Source organism: Colossoma macropomum, unplaced genomic scaffold (genome assembly GCF_904425465.1).
Source record: "Colossoma macropomum unplaced genomic scaffold, Colossoma_macropomum, whole genome shotgun sequence".
NCBI classification, from domain to species: Eukaryota; Metazoa; Chordata; class Actinopteri; order Characiformes; family Serrasalmidae; genus Colossoma; species Colossoma macropomum.
This window is the reverse complement of record NW_023494802.1, coordinates 11,444,938-11,469,317: the sequence shown is the minus strand read 5'-3', so window position 1 is coordinate 11,469,317 and position 24,380 is coordinate 11,444,938. Positions and strand designations below refer to the sequence as shown.

Genomic DNA, 24,380 nt, shown 5'->3' with positions numbered 1-24,380 from the left:
AAGTATGTAGACACCTACTCATCCAAGGAATATTGTTGTGAGGATTTGATTGCATTCAGCCACAAGAACATTAGTGGGGTCAGGTACTGATGCTGGCACTTCCATCCCAAAGATACTAGATGGAGTTCCATCACTAAGGAAATGCAGTTCCACTGCTCCACAGCCCAGTGCTGGGGGGCTTTATACCCCTCTAGCTGACACTTGGCATTGGGTTTTGTGACCTTGGGCTCATGTTTGGCCACTCCAGAATGTCCCATTCATTAGCAATGCTTTTCCATGAAGATTATACAAGCTGTGCACCTTAAAGTAGCTGAATTCACTAATTATACACGCTGTCTGGATACTTTTGGACTAAGTTGTAGCTTGTAGCAAACCAGTGCTCGATAGACCAACAGACATGTCACTGCTTGGAAAAGTCTGAAGCTGAAAAAAAATGCTTTTCACTCTGGGAGGCAGAGCTAAACCGAAGCGAGCGCTGCTGAAAAGTAGGCTGTTCCTCAGATGTGCACGGCAGCGACTGGAAATTGTTACGCAAATCCGTCCGTCGCGAGCCCCCTTTGCCTTTCCGCGCTCGCGCTGCCTCCGCTGTTTAAATGGGCCAAGTTAGAGAAGCGGCGGAGAGTGCAAATCTTGTTTGGTCTGAGTCTAACTAAAGCGTGACTTTAACGGTATACACAGGGTTAAAGGAGAAGTGGGGAAAAGCGAGCGTCCCATTAGCTCCAGACGTTCTTGTTGCACGCAAATAGTTAAAATAAGGGACTGAAGGGGGACATTTGTTGTTCTTCAGCCCTGTCAAAAAGTAAGAACTTTTTTAAAGAATTGTCAGAATATATATTTTTTGAACCCTCTTCATTGTGTTGGCTGCGTTACATGGCACGAATATTAGTCTAGGCTATGAACAGACAGCAGCCTTAGCCTCTAAAGTTGAGTGGCTCTGTGCTGATAAGCGCCGTGTCGACTAGAGTGGGCGAGTTGTAGCTTTGAATGAAAGTTGCCAGTTCTCGCTCGGAGGAGACGCCGGCTGAGTGAGCGCAGCAGCGGGAGCCGTCGCGGGGATCCAATGAGCCGTCAGCAATGTCCGCGCCGCCGACGAGATGGCCGGTACTAGCCGCGCGAGTCCGACGGGTCAGAAGGAACGCGCGAGCGGCGCAGTGAGAGCGGACGTCGCCCGCGCGAGCGCTAGCTCTACGTCTAGCTCTAGCTCAAGCTCTAGCTCCAGTTCGGAGGACGCTGCTGCGTGGTGGCGCGCGCGTGAGCGTGCACCCACACCTTCAAGCCCGAGCGCCGCCGCCGACGCCGACAACAACAACAACAACAACAGCGAGGGAGACGAGGACATGCCCGCCGTGAAGAGGGAGCGCGCGGACGGCGACGACATGGCGCTGACCGCCTACCACCGGCAGTCCGGCTACGCGGCGCCTCTGAACGCCGCCGCGCTGCCCGTGGTCACCCCGCACCCGCCGCCGTACGAGCGCGTGCTGGCGCAGCAGCGCGCCTACCTGGGGCTGCACGACGTCGCCGCCGCTCACGCCGCAGCCGCCGCGGCCGCCGCCGCCGCCGCGCTCCACCGGCCGCACACGGACGACCTCATGCTCGAGAGGTTCTCGTCGGTGCCCGACTTCCAGCCGTTCTTCGACAGCGGCGAGCCGTGCATCGAGGTGGAGTGCGGCGAGAACAAGGCGCTGCTCTACATCAGCAAGCTGTGCCAGGGCAGCAAGGGACCCTCCATCAAGTACAGGGGCGAGTGGCTCACCCCCAACGAGTTCCAGTTCGTCAGCGGCAGGGAGACCGCCAAGGACTGGAAGAGGAGCATCAGGCACAAAGGTGAGGCGAACGTCAGCGTGGACGCGCGTAATCTGCCGTAGTTTTGAGCGTTGACTTGGTCACGCTGTTTTGGAGCGATCCACTCAACTCCGCGAGGGCTCGTTCTGTCTCGGTAAAGGCTTTACTCTGCCAGGTCAGTGTGTTTCTGTGTGCCTTCACTGCTCTTTAGGCTTTAACCTGATGTCTGTAGACTTTTAACTAGGACAGTTTCTTCGTATGGCATCAGAAACTCGTCTGTGTTATTCGCTCAGAAAGGGTTACTGGGCACCGGTGCAGCCGCATTGGAGAGTTTTTGCTCAAAGCTGCGTTAAGAGAAAAAGAGAAAAGCACATGCTGCTGCTTTTTTGCCCCATTCACTCTCCGGAGCGCAGAGGCTGAGCACTGTTTTGGGAGGGAGCTGAACTCGGCTGCGTAATTTGGCGACGCTGGTGGAGCTGAACTGGAGTGGGAATGAGGAGCACACTGCGTTGGGTGAGACTGGTTCTGGTTGGCGCTTGGAGAGAGATGTACGCGTGGAAACCAGAGCAAAGGGGCTTGGAAAGTTGGCGTTAAGCGGAGTATAGAGGGGAGTGAGTGTCTTAAGGCACAGCTGCGTGTTTAGAAGCGGCAGGTAGGACTGATTTCATTCGATCTGGACAGGTTGGTCATATCAGTAGTTCCTCGAATCAGTGGAGCAGTGGAGACTCTAAGGTGCTGTTTTGGATAGTAAGTGTGAGTTATGGATGATTTTGTGTGTTTTGTCTGGCTCAGATGTCCTTGGTATTAGACTTTTAATTAGTGTTGTATGGGTCTCTATGCGAAATTCATTGCTTCAGCTGATGGTGGTAACTGGAGTACTAAGCTTTTTAATGGAAATGGGAATTTCTTGAGTTTCTGTTTGGTGCTTTGGGCATAAACGAGCCAGTGAAGGAGACTAGCTTACTAGAAACCAGCTGTCTGTCTTACAGAAGTGCATCTTGCGTTTTTTATTTTCATTTTAATAATAGTTTTAGGACTGTAAGTGTAAACTGTAGTGAGGGTGGGGTGTGAACAGTTTTAAGACAGGCTGATTTTAAAGTAGCTTTGATAAAGCTGGGTTAAAGCTGGGTTAGAGATAAATTGCCCCCTTAATGGACAGCAGTCCAGACAGGGAAGCAGTAATCAGTAACATTCAGTCTGCTTTCCTCAAGATTATTTCTTTATTTATTTATTGCCCTTCATGTAGGCTATACACTTATGTTGGGCTAAGGGCACTTCTATACACACACACACACACACACACACACACATATATATATATATATATATATATATACACTGTTGGACCAAAATCTCCAAAATGGTAATTTTACAGGAGAAGGAAAAAAGTTACTTTACTTTTAATGTAAGTCAATGGAACATTTCTTTTGGTCTATTCATCATAAAATGTTCACACAATATAAATGACAGTAGGTATTTCCAAATTATGTTGAAAACTGAAAAACGACAAAAATGGAGATATGAGGTTTTGGTCCGACAGCAGCTATATATATACAAATAATGGCAAAGGCTGTGTACCCACCTCTGTATTTTAGGAAGTTCAAAAACGCTCTGCTTTTGTGTTTGTCACAGGCAAAAGTCTGAAGACACTTATGTCCAAAGGGATCTTACAGGTGCATCCTCCAATCTGCGACTGCCCTGGGTGTCGAATTTCATCTCCTGTGGTAAGGCTCTACGTCTTTCTGTTGTGCCTTATGACTTGTTCTCATATTATTGTTGTTTTTGTTGAAATAGTTTTGTACTGAATGGTTGTATTGAAACAGCCATTTCAAATTGAGCTTTTAGAATGACCAGAAAGTTGAAAGTTATACAAAAACAGAGGCAAGTGATAACCCACATGTAGGTCTAGCTACCTGTCATCAACGTTGTCAAGGTTACATCCCGAAAAAGTAAATTAGAACTGGGTGCAGGGAAAGGTGGAGCATCTGGAATTGTGGGTTTGGCTTTGCTAAAGTCAGAGTTGCTGTCTAAGTTCAGGATTCTTGCAGTAGAAATCGACTACCTTAAACTTTAGCCTGTTCCACAGTTTCTGCATGAACTCTGTGTTACACAATGGTGGCTTCATGAAAGTGAATTGTGTAGTGAGGCTGAAACGTGTTGCTAATAGGCCTCTAGCAGTCACAGAACCGTTTGTGCCTAAAATAAACTTCAATTTGAACACTTTTTAGTTACTTTGTATGCCTGAATTGTTGTATGATTACATTTGTTAGCAGGTTAGATCAGGGTAGTGCTAATACTCATTTTAATGCTAACTTGCTAACAAGCTAACCAGGAAAATAATGATGTATAATTGAACATTCAGAGGAACCCATTAGAAAACTTTATCATCGTAGAGTCAGTCACCCAAAAGAAGGGCTAGATGTGATGTAACCCTGTTTAGAAATGCACAGTGAGATGAAACTTGAAAAAGAAGAGTTTGAAAAGAAGTTTTCAGTCAGAAAAGTGTCAGCGAAGGACACTTGCTGCTAAGGAACGATCCTCACTCAAAACAACGTTTCTTCACCAATGTTTGTTCAGTTTCCTTCACATGAACGCGCTGTGGTGATTAGACAGGCGCAGATCATATCCTGAAGTTAATCAGTAATGTGAATGGCTAACTTATTGGCTTCAAGGCCACTTCCATATCTCTTTGTTCTCATCTGCTAATATCGCCTAGCTTCTTTAAAAGTTAGCTCAGCCTCTATGTAAGTGGGTGACAGCGCTTTGCATGTAAGGGTTGGTGTGTATGTGTGTGTGTGAAGGAGTGGGTGTGCCTGGACGTGTGGGTGTGGGTGTGTGGGCGACTGCCCGGTTCTAAGGCGGCTGAATCTGTCCACACAGGTGCTGTGTTTTTATCTGAAGTGAGCGCATCTGTCGTCGCCTCTAACGGTTAATCTGGAGGGAAGGGTGTAAGAGGCTTACTGAGCTACTGAGCGTGGCTACTGGTGATTACTGGGTGTGCGGCACGCAAGGCAAAGGCGGTTTAGATAAGCTGGAGGTGTTTGAGTGATACAGGTAAACTTGTGATGAGCGCCACAGCCAGAACTGGAGATAAACACCTATGGCTTAGGTGTGTGGAGCCTGGATATTATCTAAAGGCATTGGTAGCTCATAGATAGTGATTTCAGAAGCGACGCTGAGGAGGCTGTCTGATAATCGCTTTTGTCTGATCAGTCTCTCTCGCGAATGTAAACTTTGATCGAATGCTGCTATGCTAACTAGCCCAAATCAATGGGTGTAAATACTAAAAATCAAGCTAAACTATTTGGGCAGACCTGTTAGATATAGATTAGGCTTAGGAAATAAATTTCTACTTATATGTGAATGCTGTGAAGTGAAACTTTTATTTTAAAACTTAGCCAAGCCTCGGTTACTTTTTAGCTTAAACTCCAACCCTATTGCTGATATGACCAAAGATTCAGAATCTAAAGATAAATGTGCAAAGCAAACCAAATCATACATTCTGAGTCATATTGCTGCTCACGCAAGCATGGGTAACAGTCATAGTTTTAGGCTAAAAAGTAACCAAAGCTAGACCTGGTCTGATTCTCTTCGTTGTATGTTTCCATTGCTTACATGTGAAGTATATGTCATATGACTCAGGATGTTTGATTTAGTGTGTTTTCCATGGGTATCATTAAGTTATGTATCATCATATCATTGTGCCATCAGTGGGGTTAAGTGTTTTCTATAGTCTGTAGGCTGTGCATACTTATAAAGATGTTTTAGAATGTTATTACAAATCTGGAAAAGTTTAAGCCTGGCTTAGACCTGATGTTTGAACTTTGAATAGAGAACGAAGCTTATCATATCCAGATTAAGTACCATGTGTCCTTTTTCACATAGTATAAGGAGAAACTTGTTACATAACAGTTTTCTGCAATAACTTTGAATGTACAGTAATAACTTTAGATGAAAAAATGCTGTCCTTTTATAAATGAGGCATTTGAAAGGTCTTAAAAATAAAGGCTCCTAAAAGCACTTGGGAACCCTCTGGGCCATTTAGGACTTCAGAGAAGGCTTACTGATTTTTGGAAAAATTTGTCTGCAATTTTAATGTTATTTAATAGAGTATCCATAATATGTGTTCAAATGTTGCAGGTATTGTACTAATATGCCTGTTTCATTATTAGGATTTTGCTGTATATGAAAGGGTTAAAATCTTGAAACACACAATAAAAATTGTGCTGTCAGGATTTTTTCTCTGTGGTGTCTAGGTAGATACAGCCAGGTGAGCTAATTACATTGGTTAGGACTTCAGGAGCTGAACGAAAGGCCTAAAGCGTCAGATTAATGATGCCTTAACATGTTGGTGGTAGATGGACAATGACAAAGCGGATAATGCATTGTTTTCAGTGAAGTCTCAATGGAAAATTCAGCCTAGTGGCAACATTTCACAGCCTGCAGTGGTCAGCGGAACATTTTGTAAGAGTTTAATTTTCCCAACTTTTGCCGCCAACCACAGAGAGGAAATAAATCAGATGCTGACTTTTTTGGGAGCTATGGATGCCAAACGTCTCGTTGTTGAATTCCAGACCAAAAAATGAAGGAGTATAGAGCATCGGCTCTTTTTCCACGTTAAATAAACAATGCACACACGTGAATGCAGCACAACAACTAACATAATGACTAACTGACGGTGGAATTATGTGACAGACCCAGTTACGTAACTCACTGAATATGTGTGATAGTCTAACCAGAGTTCAGTTCAGAAGTTTAGATGTTATGAAAGGACTCTTTACTGTAAGACTCACTGCAAAACTGCAACATACAAGGTAAAATATGTGTTAATGTCTGGGAAAAGTTTCAGATAAAACATGATGAAAGGAAATTGAAATAAAGGTTCTTTAAGGAAAACCCTTTTCACCTTTATTGTTAAGACTGTAGTTCCATCTCTCTAAACTCTTATTAGTTATTTTGGTACTGAGTTGTTCATGAGCACAGTGTCTAGGTTATGTGATAACTTGCTTTGCTGGCGGTGGTGTTTGCTGTGTGGAGCTGTGGAAGGCCCCTTAGAGCGTTTGTTCTCCCCTCACCCCTCCTTTTTCCCGTAAGCGTGACGCCGGTTTGTGAGAGGGAGAGGTGTGGACGCGGAGGGCAGGCTGCCGAGCTCGCCTCGCCTGGCTCCACACACACATACACACACACACACATGCACGCACGCTCTCCTTCCCCCTTAAGGGCAAGACACACACACACACAGGCGTTCTCAGTGAGATAACAAGACACTGTCCTGTATACTCTTCTCTCTCTCTCTCTCTCTCTCTCTCTCTCTCTCTCTCTCTCGCTCTTTATTACTCTCTCATAAACACAGACACGTGTCAGATAAAAACATTCATACATGCATAAAGTACCACTTCAGTCATAGGCTTCACATTTTGAAACCTTAACGGCTTCGCTATAATTCTGTCAAACAACTGCACTGCTGATGCTTTAGTTTTTTATTTTTATTTTTGTTGATGTGTTATAAACAATGGTTAATACATTTTTACAACAATATTTTTTGATATCTTGTAAAACAACGTTTTATATAATGCATTGCACTATTAAAATGGACTAATTATGCTCTCTTTGTAATGAAGCAGTGTAAGTACTGACGATACCCACCGTATCCCCAGAAAAACAATACTGTGACATAATTAATCACAACATTGATAAATATCATCATATTGCTCTCCCCTAATTGTGTCTTGTTTCGATGTTTTTTTTTTTCAGTACACTACAAAAAATAGCATCTGAAGATCTGCCTAATGTTAATACAGTCCTGTGCAAAAGTTTGAACCCCCTGATCAGATTATGTGGTTTTTATTTATGGAAATTAGTTATCACATCCTGTACAGAGAAATGTGGTATTTTTCTGCTACATTTAGTACATTTCTGTTTATTTGCTGAGTTTGAGTTTAACATTCTGAAAGAAATAAAACATAAAATATTAAATGTGCTATAACTTTTACACACTTTTATGGTTATATTTTATTATTTTTAATTGGGCAAATAAACAGTAATTGTGCATCAAAACGTACAGATGTGTGTTCTCCTTAGAGAATCTGTAACTTCTTTTCGGTTAGAAAATCAACAAAACATGTAATCTGACCAGGGGTGCCCAAACTGTATGTTAATGTTTCTATTTTCAGGTCATAAGACTGCATTTAATGTTGTAAAGGCACAGTATTTCATAATAATGTGTTAATAATGTGTTAGCTGAGAGCTAATGTGTGCTTATGTGGGGTGTGCTTTTCCCCCCTGATCTTGATATTTAGGTAAAGACAGGTCTGCCCGCATTTTTGGCTACTTGTTTAATTTTTGTTGTACGTCATGCAATATAATTAGTATGAACTGAGCACTGCAGTCTGTTCACTGTAACACCTCACACTATAGCACCTAGCTAAATATTAGAGTGTTTCAGACAATGAATGCTTACAAAAAGATTTTTTGACAGTTGTTAAAGGCCATATTCTACATTTCTCTTAATTTCATTTTTTCAGTGAAGACATTGTGTTTGTAATGTTGGTGATGATGATCTTTTTGGGGTTTATGTATCAAAAACAGCCATAATTCATTGTTACAACTTATTTTATCTCTTATGACTAAACAGGCTGGTTTGGTTCACCCTTCTTCTGATAGGCTGGCCTGTGTTGTGCCTCTTACAGAAAGCTGTCTAGGCTGAAACACTCTTTAGAACTTCAACAAGGATGGGTGGGGCTACTCCTATTGGCTAAAATGGATTTTTCCATGAAATTGATCTTTTAAAATATCCAAATGCACCTTAACACCCACCCAAAGGCTGGATTCAAAGACAACTAAAACAACTGACCTCCTTTAGATTTCTTATGAGGCCCTTAAGGCCCACTCTGTATTTGTTTAGTAGGCCTAAATCCTATGTGTAAGTGAATTTGAAGCCAGGTTGTATTTATCTTCTCAATTATAGATTCATTTTACAGATTGAAGCCTTGACTTTGTGTTTTGTCTCAGCCTATACTGCAGTCAGCATACTGTTGTTTCCTTATTGCTTCACTAGAATGACTCTTGACCTTTTGCCTTTTCTGCTATTTCTTATGAAGTATAACTTAAAGAATCAAAAATGTCAATACTTCTTGGAGTAGTATAGTTCTTAACAGAGATTTGAAACATAACATATGTGCCCTTGTCTGTCTGTTTTGCTACAGTAATGCAGCAATTTCGTTCTCCTGCAGCTCGCAGCAGCATCAAGTTCAACGCGGCTTCAAATAAGGTGCCTTTCATTATAGAAACACTCAGTCTGATGGACAGAATGAAACGGCACACAGTAAATGGCAGGTTTAAAGGATAGAGGGTGGATGATATGGCAGAAATCTAATATCGTGATACAGCACTTTCACAATATTTTTTCAGACATTTGGTCAGTTGGAACTGAGAAAAAAACAACCAGTAGTGCTACATTTTAAAAATGACTATGAATACAAGGACTTTTAGTCAATGTTTAGCATACTGTATTGCACTGAACTCAGTTAACCCCTCAAAATCCCAGGCTTATTACATACTAAGGCTTATTATTCAGTAACTACAGGGACTTCAGTGCAAACTAGCTGCACTACTCTTAGTTTGTAGAAGTGTGTAATTAAACTTTGGGCCTGCTAGTGGGCCGTGACAATTTAAGGAATTATATGGGACTTATTTTGCTCTCTTTATAATGTAACATGCAGTTGGTCTACTACTAATGATACCCACAATATACCCAGAAAACCATATTGTGACATAATTTATCATTATAATGATAAATATCATGATATTGCATCCACACATCCTCTACAGGAGACAAACTAAAGTATGGTATTTTCAGTACTTTTAGTATACAATTTCAGTTTCTAGCACGTTGTTTCTAGCCCTGCTTGGAACAGCATGTAGTGCAGAGGAAAGGTATGCTAGCTAGCACAATAGCTAATTTAGCTAAAGTTGTCAGCCAGTTACCTGAAGTTTCAGTACGTTGCTGATCACATTTCTTAAAAACTTACTAAAACTTAAACTGGGTAAGCTTTTATGCTAGCGAGCATACGTGCTATACAGACTAACCACCTGTTTCAAGTTGCAAACACTGCTTGTAGCTCTTCAGTTCTGTCCTTCAGACTGAAGCTGAAGGGTTTTCTGTACTGAAGGGCTCGCTATTTGCAGTCGTGTTGAAGCTGACAGGTTTTTTAGTAGAGGTTTACTTTGTGCAGTGCAGTGCCTGCAGCTAATAACAAACTAAACTAAAATTCTCTACTAAAGACTCGAGACTAGATTTGGACTCGCACCTCTGAGGCGTGAGACTCGACTCAGACTTATGAAGCGCCTTGTGAACATCTAAAGTTCTTAACGACTAAATCAGATGCTAACACTTTGATGAGATGATAAAGAGCGTTATAGATATTATGAATTTACTACATGGTCTGTACTCAGTATTTGTATTCATATTAGACAAATTAGACTGAAGTCTCTCCTAAAGCTCTTTACAGACTCCATAGTGTTGTTCTGTGTTTGAGTGTGGTCTGAATGAGGCTACACGTGCGGGTCTCTTTAAGAGCCTGAGCCGGCGAGCCTCGCTGGCTGTTGTCTCCCAGGAGAAATGTGCTTCCTCTGCTGTGTTTTTTCAGCGGAACTAGCGGAGGCCGGCAGGAAATTACACTCTCCTCCGGCTCGTAAATATCTCTTCGAATCAGGGCTTCCCCCCCACTGCATCCTGGGTCGAAAAAAAGTTGTCATCCTGGGGGTTAGGGATAAGGTTGACTTGGGGGACGGTTGGGTGGGGGGGGCAGGGGGGTTGTGCATTCAGTGGTTTCTGCATCATTTCATCTAAACAAGGAATTTAGAGTGAATTTTGCATTATTTGTCTAGTTATAAGCGAGCAGTGTAAAGAAACCAATACTGAAGTGATTAAAAATGTGAAATCTACACCTATTATAAATGAGATGTCTAGCAAAAGGGTTAAGATCCATCATACGCTGAGCCGGATATGTTGTGGTGAAATTTACACAATATTTTTTTCTCTTACCTGAAATGTAGTTGATCAGCCAAGACATGCTCGGTCTCTGAGGTTTGTTTGTTTTTGGACTGGAATCCAGTTTAAAGGAGCCATATCCTACTCTTTTTTAAGGTCCACTTATACCATTTGTTTGGTTTTATGTACCAAAAACAGTCATAATTCTTTTATACATGACCATTTTCCAACCCCTCCTTACCCTTTGGAATTAAACAGGCTTTTTTGGTTTTGTTTTAAGACTGTTATATGTGTATTACCTCTATTCGAGCCTGAATTAAGCCTCGTTAAAAGGCAGTCCAGACTGAAATGTGCAGTAACAACACTCCTTATCATTCAGTGTGAATGGGCGGGGCTAAACTTTCAAATTCTGTTTAGGCATACAAAGCTATGGATTCAAAACAGGCTGTTAAAGCAGCTTATTTCCCCGAAGACAGTTGTGTGCAAAAGTTTGTGCACCCCTGGTCAAATTTCATGTTTTTGTTGAGAAAACACACTTCTGCACATTTTAGTGCACAATTACTGTTTATTTGCTGATTTTAACATAGTTAACAAATTTGCCAAATAGTTGCCAAATTTTAACATAGATAATAAAATTGCCATATTTCAGTGTGTTCTCTGTAGAGTGTGTGTTAACTTATTTTCGCTTACAAAATCAACAAAATGTCATTTGAACAGGGGTGTTTAAACTTTTGCACTTCACTGTATGTCCTGTGGAGTAATAACTAGGAAGTAACAACTAAGTCACTAACAAGTAATAGAAGCTTAAGTACACCAAATTACATCTTGGCGATTGCATGACTAAATCATGACATACTTGTTTTAAACTGTGCAGAGTTGTTAAGTAATCGTAAATAAACTTGCTTATGTGGATCCCAAAACTACAAGACATACTGTTATTTATAAAAATGGACAAAAGTACAGTTCAGAGCTAAAGTAAGGAGTAGCAGCTATCTGCTGAATTTTGTCCCTAATTTTGTCCATTTTTTGGTGTAAATTAGATTTTTGGCCTAACTATTCCTGTTCTTCTTCCACATATATACTTCAACTTTTCCCTTTAACTGCCCCATAAAGGCTGTTTATATTCTCTTACATTAAAGTATAATGGCAGTGATATTATGAGTGGTGCGGCAAAAACTCAGCAGCAGTACAGAACGAAGAGTGCAACGAGACGGCTTCATTTCAGCAGTGGAGAATGTGGTATTAGGTGAGCTTCATGGAGGCAGACTGACTCTCGTTTGGCAGAGCAGCGCTGCAGGGCTGGGTACGGGCAGGAATGGCGGCTGACGCCACTCAGTCTCACAACAGCTCCCTCACTGCGGGGGGTTAGAGAAAATGTGTGTGTGTGTGTTTGAGTGTGTGCGCTCCATGTACGTTTGTGTGGCTCTGTTTGTATCCCCCACATGGAGCTGAGGCTATGCTGCTATGGCAACGGCAGGATCCCTCCTCAGGCCGCCAGTGAGCGAGTCTGCCCTGCAGTCTGTTACGTTTGTGAATTAAAGCGTCTCCGAACGCGCTAGGAAAAAAAAACACCACGGCACTCAGCGCTGGATCTAGCCCTTCATTCACCGTTCTGCTTTTTATTACAATAAGGTACAGTATAATGACAGCTATTGTGCGCATACTAAGAAGCACCCATGTGTTATTATAGCAGTATGAACAGTGTAAACTCCAGTAGATGCGCAGATGCTCCCATCAGCTGTACTGCAGCTCAACAGCACACAGTACACTGAGGGCCTGACAGTATGCGATATTGCTAATGCCGGGCCTGTGCTTCAGAAAGTCAAGCTCTGCTTCTTTGATTTTAACCCCTTATACTGCAGGGGTCGTCCACATTTAAGTAAATTCAGTTCATCACTATCACAGTTCCTCACTCCCATAACTGCTTAATGAATACTGAATAGTCTCTATAACATTAATAACTCAATGAATAATGAGCCTGCAGTGTAAACGGTTAATACAAATGCTGCCTGTAAGTCCCCCTCTTTCTTTTTCACTGTCTCTCTGTCTGTGTCCTCTGTCTCTCTCTCACTCTCTCCCTTCCGTTTCTTTCTTGCTCTTTCTTCCTCTCACCCCGTCCTACTCTCTCTCTTTCTCTTTTTCTCTCATCCTCTTTTTTACTCTCTCTGGCTCTTTCTCTCTCTGTTTTCTCTTCCTCACTCTCTATTTCTCTGCCCCCCCCTCTCTTTCTCTCTCTCTTTCTCTCTCTCATTTTCTCTCTCTCTCGCACACACACACACACACACACACACACACACACACACACTTTCTCTCTTCTCCTCTATCCTTCTCTCTCTCTAACTTTCTCTCTCTGACTCTTTCTCTCTCTATGCCCTATCTCTCCCCCTCAACCCCATTCTCTGATCCTTTTTCTGTTTTTCTCTCTCTTTCTCTCTCTCTCTCTTTCTCTCTCACCCCCTCTCTCCCCATTCTCTGACCCTGTCTCTCTTTTTCTCTGTCTTTCTTTCTCTACAGCCTCTCTCTCTCTCTCTCTCCATTCTCTGACCCTTTCTTTCTGTCTTTCTTTCTTTCTCTACACAGCCTCTCTCTCTTTTTCTCTCTCTCTCTCCCCCCCCTCTCCTCCATTCTCTGACCCGTTCCTTCTATTGCTGTCTTTGTTTATCTACAGCCTCTCCTTTCTCTCTCTTCTCTTCTCTCTCTCCTCTCTCTCTCTTCTCTCTCTCTCTCTCTCTCTCTCTCTCTCTCTCTCTCTCTCTCTCTCTCTCTCTCTCTCTCTGGAGGCCGTTGTGGAGTCGTTACCTGTCCATAAAGCTCTCCCGTGGCTGTCTTGGCGGGGCTATCCAAACACAGGCTGAGTGAACGGCTCGCACGCATGGCTGCACTGCCACTGACCTCCCAGCGCGGGGAAGCGCTCCAGTGGGCCGAAACAGGCCGCTCAGCGCGTGGGACAGCGGGGCAGAAGGCGGGGGGGGGGCTGTTCTACAGTGCTCTCTTGTTTTTCTGGAGGCTACATCGAGGCCCAGTTTTATACTGTACTGTAGATTCATTTCAGTTGTAACAAAAGCATGATTTTGTTTTTTTATTATGGGTTTAATACCCTTTTTCATACAAGGTACAGTTATAGGTTAGAAACGCCACCGTTATAGCAGCTGATTAAGACCTTTTCTCAATAACACACTATAAAGTCAGCAAAATGTTGCTCTAGCCACCGCTCATAATTGACTGCCATAGCCAATTATATGTTATGTGCAGGCCAACCTAGTAGAACACAGATATCATGCACTTTTACACAGGAAATGTAGTCAATGTTTGCAAACATGATCACTTCACCCAGAACCAATACAACTATGAATTCTAACATCGTAGAATCGATATGCCAACTTAGAGCCGGCTGTTAGAACTGTGGAGTAAAGTCGTTTGCAATCAGCGTTTTCTTAATACGGCCTGTTTTTTACACTTAAAAGTCACTGTCATTGCCAGAGATAAAAAAGCATATTGCTATTTTAGTTCATTAAATTACTCAGTCCGATTTATTCACAGTGGTGGTGATAGGAATCAGGAGTCACAATGTCTTTCAGAGTCACAATGTATTGTCATTTTATTTACTATCCAGAACTGTTTTTACTATGTGAAAGTACACACGTCTTCTGAGTTTTACATGTAGTGTCATAAACATAAACTAAATGATATTAATGATTAGAAAAGATAATGTAAAATAGTGGTATTTTTTGAGTACTGTTTTGCTGTGCTGTGCCCTGCATTGTGCTGCTCTGCTATCAACTTTAATCAAAATCAGTTAAAATTATCGTAAAACAGTGTCTCAGGCATCATCAACACTTTACTCCACAGTTCTAAGATCTAGAACGGTTCTAAGTTTGCATATTGAGGAAACATATTCATAAACATTTTATTTAAGGACTTTCTGTATAGCTTAGGGACATTAAACTCTTCAGACATCTGGTTCCTGTCCCCATCACTGTGAACAATCCTGACTCGCTAAGATTCTCTTGAATGAAGCATTTCACATCAAACCACTTGGAAACTTTGTTCACAACTTAATGATTGAATTATACAGAAATTTTGAAAAATCGGTGGAATTCCCCTTTAAACAAGTTATGTACACTGTATAAAGTGTGAACACAAAACTTTAAGCATGTGTTACAAATAAAATATATATTTATTATGATTCGGGTTAGAAGAGTTTGAAGTTATCATTGTGCAAACATTTATTATGTTTTTCCATGTTTTTGTTTTTTATTGATTTTGAAACAAGTGAAAAAGTCGGTACAGATTTAAACTTGTCGATACAGATTATAAACTGAATTCAAATATAGTTTTAACAGAACAGTTTACAGCAAAACGACAGCAGTCAACTCTCAAACTGTGAGGGTTACTGCAGTTGGATTTTAAACATTAAAAGTTCATTTGATTGTAACGTGACATTAATGGAAACCAGTAAAAGCGTGTTTGTTGCAGGACAGGGGAGGGAGAGTCCCACAGACAGAACATATAGAGTCTTCTCTCTCTCTCTCTCTTTCTCTCTCTCTCTCTCTCTCTCTCTCATGTTCCAGTAGTTGAATGTAGGTGCAGTAAGAGCCGTCAGCCTGCCACAGTTCTCTTCTCTTTCCTCCTCAATCCCCCCTCCCAGCCCAACACCAAAGCTCGCGCCAAGTCTGCCCGCCATCCCGCCTCCGCACTCACACACACAGCGGCATTACAGCACACACACACACACAGGCGGAGGTTACGGCAGACAGACGCGTGACTCATTAGGCATTCTTCCCCCAGGGAGAACACTGGGGGGTGGGGGGGTTGGAGGGGTGGGGGGTGACGGGGGTGAGGGTGTGCAAGAGTGCCGCAGCTGCAGGAATGTCACGGCTGCTACTGCCATGTGTGTGTGTGTGTGTGTGTGTGTGTGTGTGTGTTTTTGAAAGACAGAGAGAGAGAGGGAGAGAAAGAGAGAGAGGAAGGAGAGAGAGAGACAGGGAGAGAGAGAGAGAGAGAGAGAGAGAGAGGGAGAGAGAGAGAGAGAGAGAGAGAGAGGGACAGAGAGAAAGGGAGAGAGAGAGACATAGAGAGAGGTGGGGGACAGAGAGAGAGAGAGAGAGAGACAGGCAGAGAGAGAGACAGACAGAGAGAGAGAGAGAGACAGGCAGAGAGAGAGACAGACAGAGAGAGAGAGAGAGAAACAGAGACATAGAGAGAGTGAAAGACAGAGAGAGAAAAAATGAAGAGAGACCAAATGAGAGAGAGAAAGAGGGACAGAGAGAGAGCGTCCAGTCTCCCAGCCCTGGGCCAGTGCTCCCTTCAGGAAATACTGCGCTTAGGAAATAAAAGAATCTCCTGGCTTTTCCAGAATTTCCTCATTTGTGAGTTGGAGCAAAATAAAATTCCAAATGTCTGAAGAGAAACTTTTCCCGGTTGGAATGCACTTATTTTTTTCCCAGTTTTTTTCTTTTTCAGTCTGTTAACCCATTAAGGGCAGCACAAAAACACGACTTTTAATCCAATCTTTCCTATTGAACACATGCAGCTGTTGGATTTATTTGATATGTAAAGAATTTCATCTGACAGCCAATTAAACAAAACAGCAAGTGCTTAGTCATCTGAACTGTCCTCTGTGCTGATTTCAGTATTTAGTGTGTCCAGCTTTTGCCTTTATTACAGCTTCCTTCTTTTCAGGAGACTTGCTTTCAGTTTGAAATCTGCAAGGACAGTGTTTCACACCAAAACTTCAGTTTTAGAAGTTGGTTGCATTTTCTGCTTCTTATGATCCAATAATTCCAAATAAAAATCTTTACTCCTCAGACCATTAAACCTTACTCCACATGTCAGCTGTGTAGTTTCAGTGTTTTACTGCAAATTTTCTCCCTTTTTTGTCTGTTTCCTTTTCTCAGTAACAGCTTTTTGACATCCACACGTCCTTTTAGACCCATAGAGCTGAGTTGTGTCCTCACAGTGGAAGGATGGACAGAAACACCTGTGGATATTTTCAGATTTGAATCAAGAGTGGAGCTTGATTTTCTCCTCTCTCTCAAAGATGAAAGCTTCAGGCACTGTTTATCTGATGGGGACAGTGTTGGTGTCTACCAAGTCTTTCAGGTGGTTGTTAGGAGTCCCATTTACTCTGTATGTTTAATTCATTTTTTGGACTCCAGTTTTGGAAACTCCTATATCTTAAATGTACTGCTTATGAACTCCTATAATTTAATGATAATTCAATAATTCTGTATTGTTTTCCATGTATAGTTACTGAATAATAAGCTTTATGACACGGAGATACAAGGAAACCTCTCTGTCTGTCTGTCTGTCTATATAATATATTCCAAGCAGAGCCACAGTATAACTAAAACTCACATCTGGGTATCTGAGTGTGCGTGTTGGTGCGTTTCTTCCTTGATGGGCAGTGTAAATATAGCTCTGCTCACTTCAAGGTAGACGTTTAATGTGGGCGGACGCGTTCATAGAAGTGCTGCTTATTGGAAATTTAGCTCGGTACATTTTCCATCCCTTAGAACCACCTGACCACAGGTACCTGTGTGTGTGTGTGAATGTGTGTGTGTGCGTGTGTGTTTTAGCTATAGCCCAGCATTTGATGTTTTTGTTTTGGAACACCCTACGCTATGAGGAAGTGTTGCCGGAAACAGAGCGCGCCGCCCCCGGTTCTGCGTCAGTCGTGCTGAATAGAAGCTGGGGGCTGGGCTGGGGCTTTCCACCGGGATGAAGCACAAGCTGAGGGGGTGGGGGTGTGGAGGGAGGGAGGGAGGGAGTGGGCGAGGGAGCAGGGAGATGCCTCTGGGGATCTTCTGTGCATTGGCTGTGTGGGCAGTAGAACTTTTTGGTTAACCCTTTTACTTTTGTGGAGCTGTGAAGATTTTCATTCCTTACAGTTCAATACAGTTTTTAAAAGTTGTAGAACAATATAAATTATTAGTAAACGAGCAATCCTAAAACCGTGGTGCATTGTGGTACATTAGTCTGTATTGTATATTAATATTTCTGTGCATTGCTACCACAAAACACGAGTGCCAACCACTGGATTAGGCATCATCCAGTATGCTTGGTTCAGATATTGCTGGTATCTGGAGAGAAAATGTTGGATCAGTGCATCCCTTAATAACGACTCAGTGACTTTGCACTGTTTTCTGTTTACTTACTGTAGTTACTGTAAGAGGCCTTAGCATATGGACAAAGCAGATTAAGGAGTTAACCCCTTGAACTGTAGGCTTATTATTCAGGCATTAATCTAAAGACTTATTATTCAGTTATCACTGTGAAGTATTCAGTCACTACAATGATATGTAATGATATGGAACTGATGTCTAAGTTATGTGAGGAACTAATGAGTAGGCCTACATACAGGCCCTGGGGTTTAGGGGTTAACATTCAAATCTGTCTAAATGTATGGCACACAGTCCCCCACACTTCAAAGTGATTCTGACTTTGAAAATTGAACATGTTGATATTGTCAAAAAAGCAAAAAAAAAACAAAAAACAAAAGAACACATGTATTTGAGGGTGCAATTTCATAGGGAAGATTACAACCACTAACTCAGTTCCAAGAGGCAAGTTGACACTCGAAAACAAGGGGTAGGGGTGACACACTCCTGCGCAGTTTAATGCACAATTACTGCTTGTTTGCATAATATAATATGAAGGATTTATCCTAATGGTATGTCAGTCAAAAACACAAAGAAATATTTTGACTGCCTAAGACTTTGTGCTCTTTTTCATAATCTGTTGAATAATAAGCCTCAGCTGTGTATTTCTTCATCAGTGTGTTGTATTAGGCTAGCCTTGTTAATTCTGATTAGACTTTAACAAGAGCAGAAATGTGGAGCGTTGCATGTCTGTGGGCGTATTCATATACCTATGAGTCGTATACGTTCTCTGAAGATTTTTGTGTTCCTCATTCAGAAAAGTCGGAATTCGTGTCCCTAAACTTCGGCTCCGGCTCCGTGTTCCTCCAGCGCTTTCGCTACACATTTTAGTCTCAGAGAACAGAGGCAAATCTGCTTTCTCTGCAAAAGGAAGAAAGACGCTCGCACTCACACACACACACACACACACGCTCACACACACTCGCACCAAACAAAAAATGTGTAGAACTATGCAGTCTGCTCATCCTCAGGGATGTTTTCATCTTTCTCTCTTTTTTCTCCCCCTTCTTTTAATGTATGCCACTTGAGAGAATCCAGAGGGCCTGCACCTGTTTGCCTCTTGGCTAGTCTCCCCACCCCCCTGCCCCGGCCTGCCACTCACACTGCCGTCCTTGTGGGATGCTGTGTGTGTGTGTGTATTGGCCTCGCGTGTGGAAGTAGGGATAGCTGCAGGGCTCGGCAGAGTTTGACAGAGCTGAGACACAGGCGTGCCTTCCTCTCTTCCTCCCTCACATACACAGCCTTTTCAGTCGCAGTTGAAATTTCAAAGGCACGTCCGTCCATACATTATAACTCCGGACAGTCCCCTCTCTCTTCCTTCCTCTGGACCGCCCCCCCAACTTCACACAGGGATAGATGTGGAGGTGCAGTAATCTGCACTGACCCCTTCAGGTCACATTAAAGGTCACTCAGCTTCACACAGTAAACCCCCAGGGCCACTCTTCTGCTTTATCCCTCCCATCACTTCAGATGTGTGAGGCGAAGAGAGAGAGAGCGGAAGAGATGGAATCAGTATCATCTCTCTCTTTCTCTCTCTCTCGCCCCTCCTCCCTCCCCAAACAGGATCAATAGTCTTCCCCTCTGCCGGCCTAATAGTGACAGGTCCTTTCTAAGTTTCATTGTCTTGAGAGTTTTGTTGACCTTTGTTGTTTCATTGAGAGTTTAAAGTATTGCACGTTTACTGTACATTTCTCTGTATCTTCGGTGTCCGAAGTTTGTTTTTTTAGTTTTGCGCTAAAGCTAATGTAGCTAACAAGTAATGGGAGCTTATCATGGCTGTCGGGACAAAACCTCACATCTCCATTTGAAAACCACAGCTGTTGTTTAGAAATAGTCCAAAATTAGTTAAAAAAATCGTAGTACCCTTTATTGTAGCTTAAGCATGTTTTGTCCTTCTTCTGAAGAGTTACTATTTTGGAGATATGGGCTTTTGTTACCAAAATGTGATGTTACCAAGTAGCATTGTGCAAACTGTATGCCTTAAACAAAAGTATGTGACACTTTGTTAGAAATAAAGGTTCTCTTCAGGTACATTTTTCATTCATGAAGGTACAAACAATGTAAATGCACCCTCAAAGGTACAGAAGTGGTTTTAAGGTTCAATTGTGCACCTTAAATAAGTTTTTCCAGGTGCAAAGTACATATTTGTACCTTTTCATAACCTAATGTTTTAAAACAGAACAATAAAATAAAATCCTGGAGACGAGACGGGGTGTGTGGAGTCAGTACAATTTAGAGAATATAATTTTAATGGATTATGGAACAATTATGTTCTGAGATGTACCCCAGTGACAAGAGGGGTACTGCCCAGTGACAGTTTCATACCTTCATTTTATAGCATAGCTAGAAATAGTAGTAACCACCTGGAAATCTGAATTTTATCTGTAATTTTGTCTGTTTTTATGCTGTAAAAACTGTAAAAAAAGAAAGTAAACATAGTTGACCTAAAAAAATGTTAGTAACCTGCTTGCCTTAAAATTTTGAGTTCATTGAACTTTAAATAATAAGTTAACTAGATGTAACACAGTGTATTGTATAGTTAACTTAATAATAGAAGTTCAGTGAAGTAAATATGTTCGTTATGGTATTGAAGCTAATGGAATTTACCATGATGCTAATGCTAACTTGATTACACCTGATCTATTCATAAAGCTATTTATACATCTGTATTTTGTGAAAAAAATGTAATGAGATATGTGCCTACACTTTGTAAAGTTTCTCCAATCAGGGGCCTCTCAAGTGGTACAACCCTCTAAAAATTGGCTCTATTGTCAAGAGATCGCTAGTTCGATTCTTAGAGATACCACAGCCATCCATGACTGGAAGACCAAGAGAGCATAATTGGTCTCGCTTTTATTTGGATGACCAGCTCTCCTTCTCTGATCACTCAGCATGATGCTAGTCAATGCTAGCTGTTATCTGTCCTAACAGAGTTGGCAATTCACATTCTCCTCCAAGTGAGTTGAGCTGTGCAATGATGTTGCACTAGCAGCAGTTCAGAAAGATGGCTTTTCATGTTTTGAAGGAAGCATGCGCTGGCCTTCACCCTTTTAGCTTATGTGGGGGGGCCTAGCTAAGAGGTGGGAATTGGCTCTGAGTAAATTGTGGAGAAAATTGGGTAAAAATACCAAAAAGCGAAAATCTGTCCAGTATTATTACGGTTGCTTTGAAAGAATGTGTGGTCACATATATAGTTACTTTAGCACTTTATCTTTCAGTTACTTTATCTTTCAGTTATTTTATCTTTCTAAATTTCATTTTTCACTCTTACAGCAGTTCAGAGCACTTTACATTTCCTGTCTCTGTGTCAGTTTTTTTTTGTCCTGGAGAAGCTGTGTATGTTTTGTTGTGTTGAAGTGGGTGTCAGAGCAGGGAAAGCACCAAAATGTGCAGGGCAGGGATACTTCAGAACCACAATTGGCAACCAGTCTTTTATATATTTCCTACTTTGATGGTTTTGAGCCCTTGTGACTGTTTTTGAAGAGTGTGACCTGAGGGCAGAATTTGAAATTGGCTGTTTGCAGGACACTGACCAAAAGCGCGGTGAAAGCACGGCGCTACCCCATACCAGTCGGGGAGCTTTTTTCGGCTTTTGGCTAAACGCAGTGAATGTGAGAATGTGGCGGGTGCCTGGGCCTGTCCTCAGCCTCTTAGCGTGTGTGCGTCTCCTCTGTGCTCCTGCAGAACCGTGGGCGTTTGGCAGAGAAGCGCACCATCCCGCTGCCTCCAACCCGCGTGCCCAAGAAGGAGCTGGCCTCCGTTTTCAGCAGCGACGACAGCGAGGGGAGCGAGAGGGTCAACGGAGACCATGCTGACATCAAGCAAGAGGAGGAGCTCCACTACACTATGATGAGAAAGAGGTAATTATGTGCATTTGTTTGATTTTCTACATTTTTTAGTGTGGGAAACCTAGAGGAAAAACCGGAGTGACGTAATGTTATGACCAACAAAATGGTCCTGATTTGGTGAAGTGCTTTTTTTTTACAAATGTTTTAAAACTGAAAAGGCAAAGGCAGATACATCTTTAGATTTTTGACTGTAACTTGGTGACATTTTACACTATTACCATATGACTTACATGTTCTGATTTAGCAGAATCTCTTTGAAAAGACAATGAAAATGTCACTGCCATCGGAACAAAACCTCCTACTTCCATTTTGGTCATTTGCCCTTTACCCTGTATGTAAATTACATGATGAATGGACTGAAACAAATGGCCCAAAATGACTTGGAAAAAAAATCTGTTTAAATTGACTTACATTAAAAGTAAAGTATGTTTTTTGCTTCTTCTGTAAAGTTACCATTTTTAGATATGAAGTTTTGTTGCAATATACAGAATCAAACAATTTGAATGAATAATCCAAACAATCAGCCATTTTAACAGCTTATAAAAGACAATGGAAGCCTCTGTTGTCTATCTGTACAGGTCTGTTGCCATTTTTCTCAGCTCTATGAGGAAGCATGTTTAGTTTATGCTCTTACTGGTGTCATGTATTGCTATCTAGCTGTATGGAGCTCCATCACACTCCTGACATTTCCCAAGGTGTCGCCAGCCTCATCATCACTGCCATCGAAAAGCATTTGTAGTATTTCACACATAGTATACACATCTTAAGGAAAAATTCGTTGTTTTTAAGGTCAGATGTCAAATGTTTTGAAGTTTTCAAAAGTCACGCTGGAATTTGTGAGCCGTATTTAAAGCTGCTCCCACAGTGTGAGCAGTCACGTCTTCAAAACGAAACCATAGCAGTGTGGGAGGGTCCCTAAAGCTAAACCCCTGCTTCGATTGGGTCTGCTGGATGTTGTATTTAATCTTCTGACTGGCTGCCAAGCGATGACAACAACCTAACTAGAAGAGAGAAAAAATGGCTGCTGAACTTTGATCTGTGTACCCTGCAATCTAATGGGGAGGCAGTATGGCTGATGTTGTGTAGATCAGGCCTGGGATTTTTGTCAGAAAGCTGAGCTTCTCTAGTTTCATAGACAAAATAATTTTTTTTATATCTAATTTGCAAGCTGAAAATGTGCAATTGGCAAATAGCAAGAGCTGCATTTTTTATTATACTTTTGTAAATGACAGACCAAAAATGTAAAGAAATCAGAATTTAAATCACAGTCGCAATATCGGGCAGAAAAATCACAATCAGATATTTTCTTCAAATCGGTCAGCCCTGTTGTGACGTTATTTAAGTTTAAACACAATGTGTTGTGAATGTGCTGACAGCCACTCTTTCAGTCTTAGGTTAGATTTAGGAACAGACATTACAAAATCCATGTTACATATACAGTTGTATGCAAAAGTTGGCACCCCTGGTCAAATGACATTTTTTGTTTATTTTAAGTGAAAATCTGACCATATTAATACACAATTACTGTTTATTTGCTGAGTTGAATATATTGGGAAAAAATAAAGCATAACCTGTGCAAATAAATAGAAATTGTGCTCTAAATTTGCAGAAAATTGTCATATGAAAGTTCCCTGTAGAAGAAGTGAACTTCTTTTCACTTAGAAAATCAACAAAACGTCATTTAGTTGTTCAAACTTTTCCATATGACTATGCAATGCATATAAGTGTCCTGACGTTGTAAAAGCACAAGTGTGTGCATGTGGTCAAAACAAGGAAGGCCAGTCTTTAACCACATCACATGAAGTGGTCACAGTATAGTATAATTATGATATTGTGTTCATATCCTGTGGAAGTGCACCCTCCTCATCATGCTGTGTCTTCCCTCCTGCGACCTCCACTGCTGCTGTACCTGGTGTGAGACTGTGAGATTGCTCAGTGTAGATGAGGCCTCTTAACCACACCTGGCCGGCAGTAAAGGGTCAGCTGGTCCAGCTGGGTCCTGCCCCACCACACATCAGAGCATTGTTAAAGAGGAGTTATAGGCCCCTTTGGCCTCTACCCCTGCAGCCCACACTGTGTGCATACATTCCTTTCCACCCCTCTCACACATACCCAGGAGCTGCATATTGACGCTGTCATAAGAAAACCTCACTGCAGTCTGCCCTTTATAGTATATGTGAATGTCTCAGGATGAATGGACCAATGGAAATGCTGAAAAGCAGAGCTTTTAAGTTTTTTGAAGTCACATTATTACCTTTATTTAACACTTTTCGATTTTAGAATTTAGAATTTAATTTAAAACTGATGAAAAGTTAATGTTGTGTCTACAGTACGTTAAATTTTTTACAATGTATTTGAAATTTCGTCACATTAGAACAAATGGAAAAATGTTAGTAGTCAGAAATTGAATGCAAATGTAATTCACTGTATGACTTACTATGTAATTATTATCTATTTATGCAATTCCAGTTTTAACTCTTGACATTTTCTTCTCCTATAAAGTTACCATTTTGGATATGTGAGGTTTTCTCACAACAGCAATGATATGCACACGCTCTCAGACCTACCCACACAGACTTTAAATAGGTATGAACATGA

General features: G+C 41.7%; 1 protein-coding gene across 8 annotated transcripts in view; it reads left to right on the top strand.

Moving 5' to 3' along the window:
• Nucleotides 1–590: 590 nt before the first annotated feature.
• The window catches only part of samd11 (sterile alpha motif domain containing 11), an 88,600-nt gene continuing 64,810 nt past the window's right edge, over nucleotides 591–24,380 (top strand). For 2 of the 8 annotated variants that reach the window (XM_036591842.1, XM_036591834.1), the window contains exons 1-3: nucleotides 1,645–1,824; nucleotides 3,415–3,506; nucleotides 21,619–21,794. In XM_036591842.1, the coding sequence (XP_036447735.1) occupies nucleotides 3,435–3,506; nucleotides 21,619–21,794 (248 nt within the window). In that variant the 5' untranslated portion in view covers nucleotides 1,645–1,824; nucleotides 3,415–3,434. The other 6 variants (XM_036591838.1, XM_036591836.1, XM_036591839.1 and 3 more) reach the window with 6 other exon arrangements.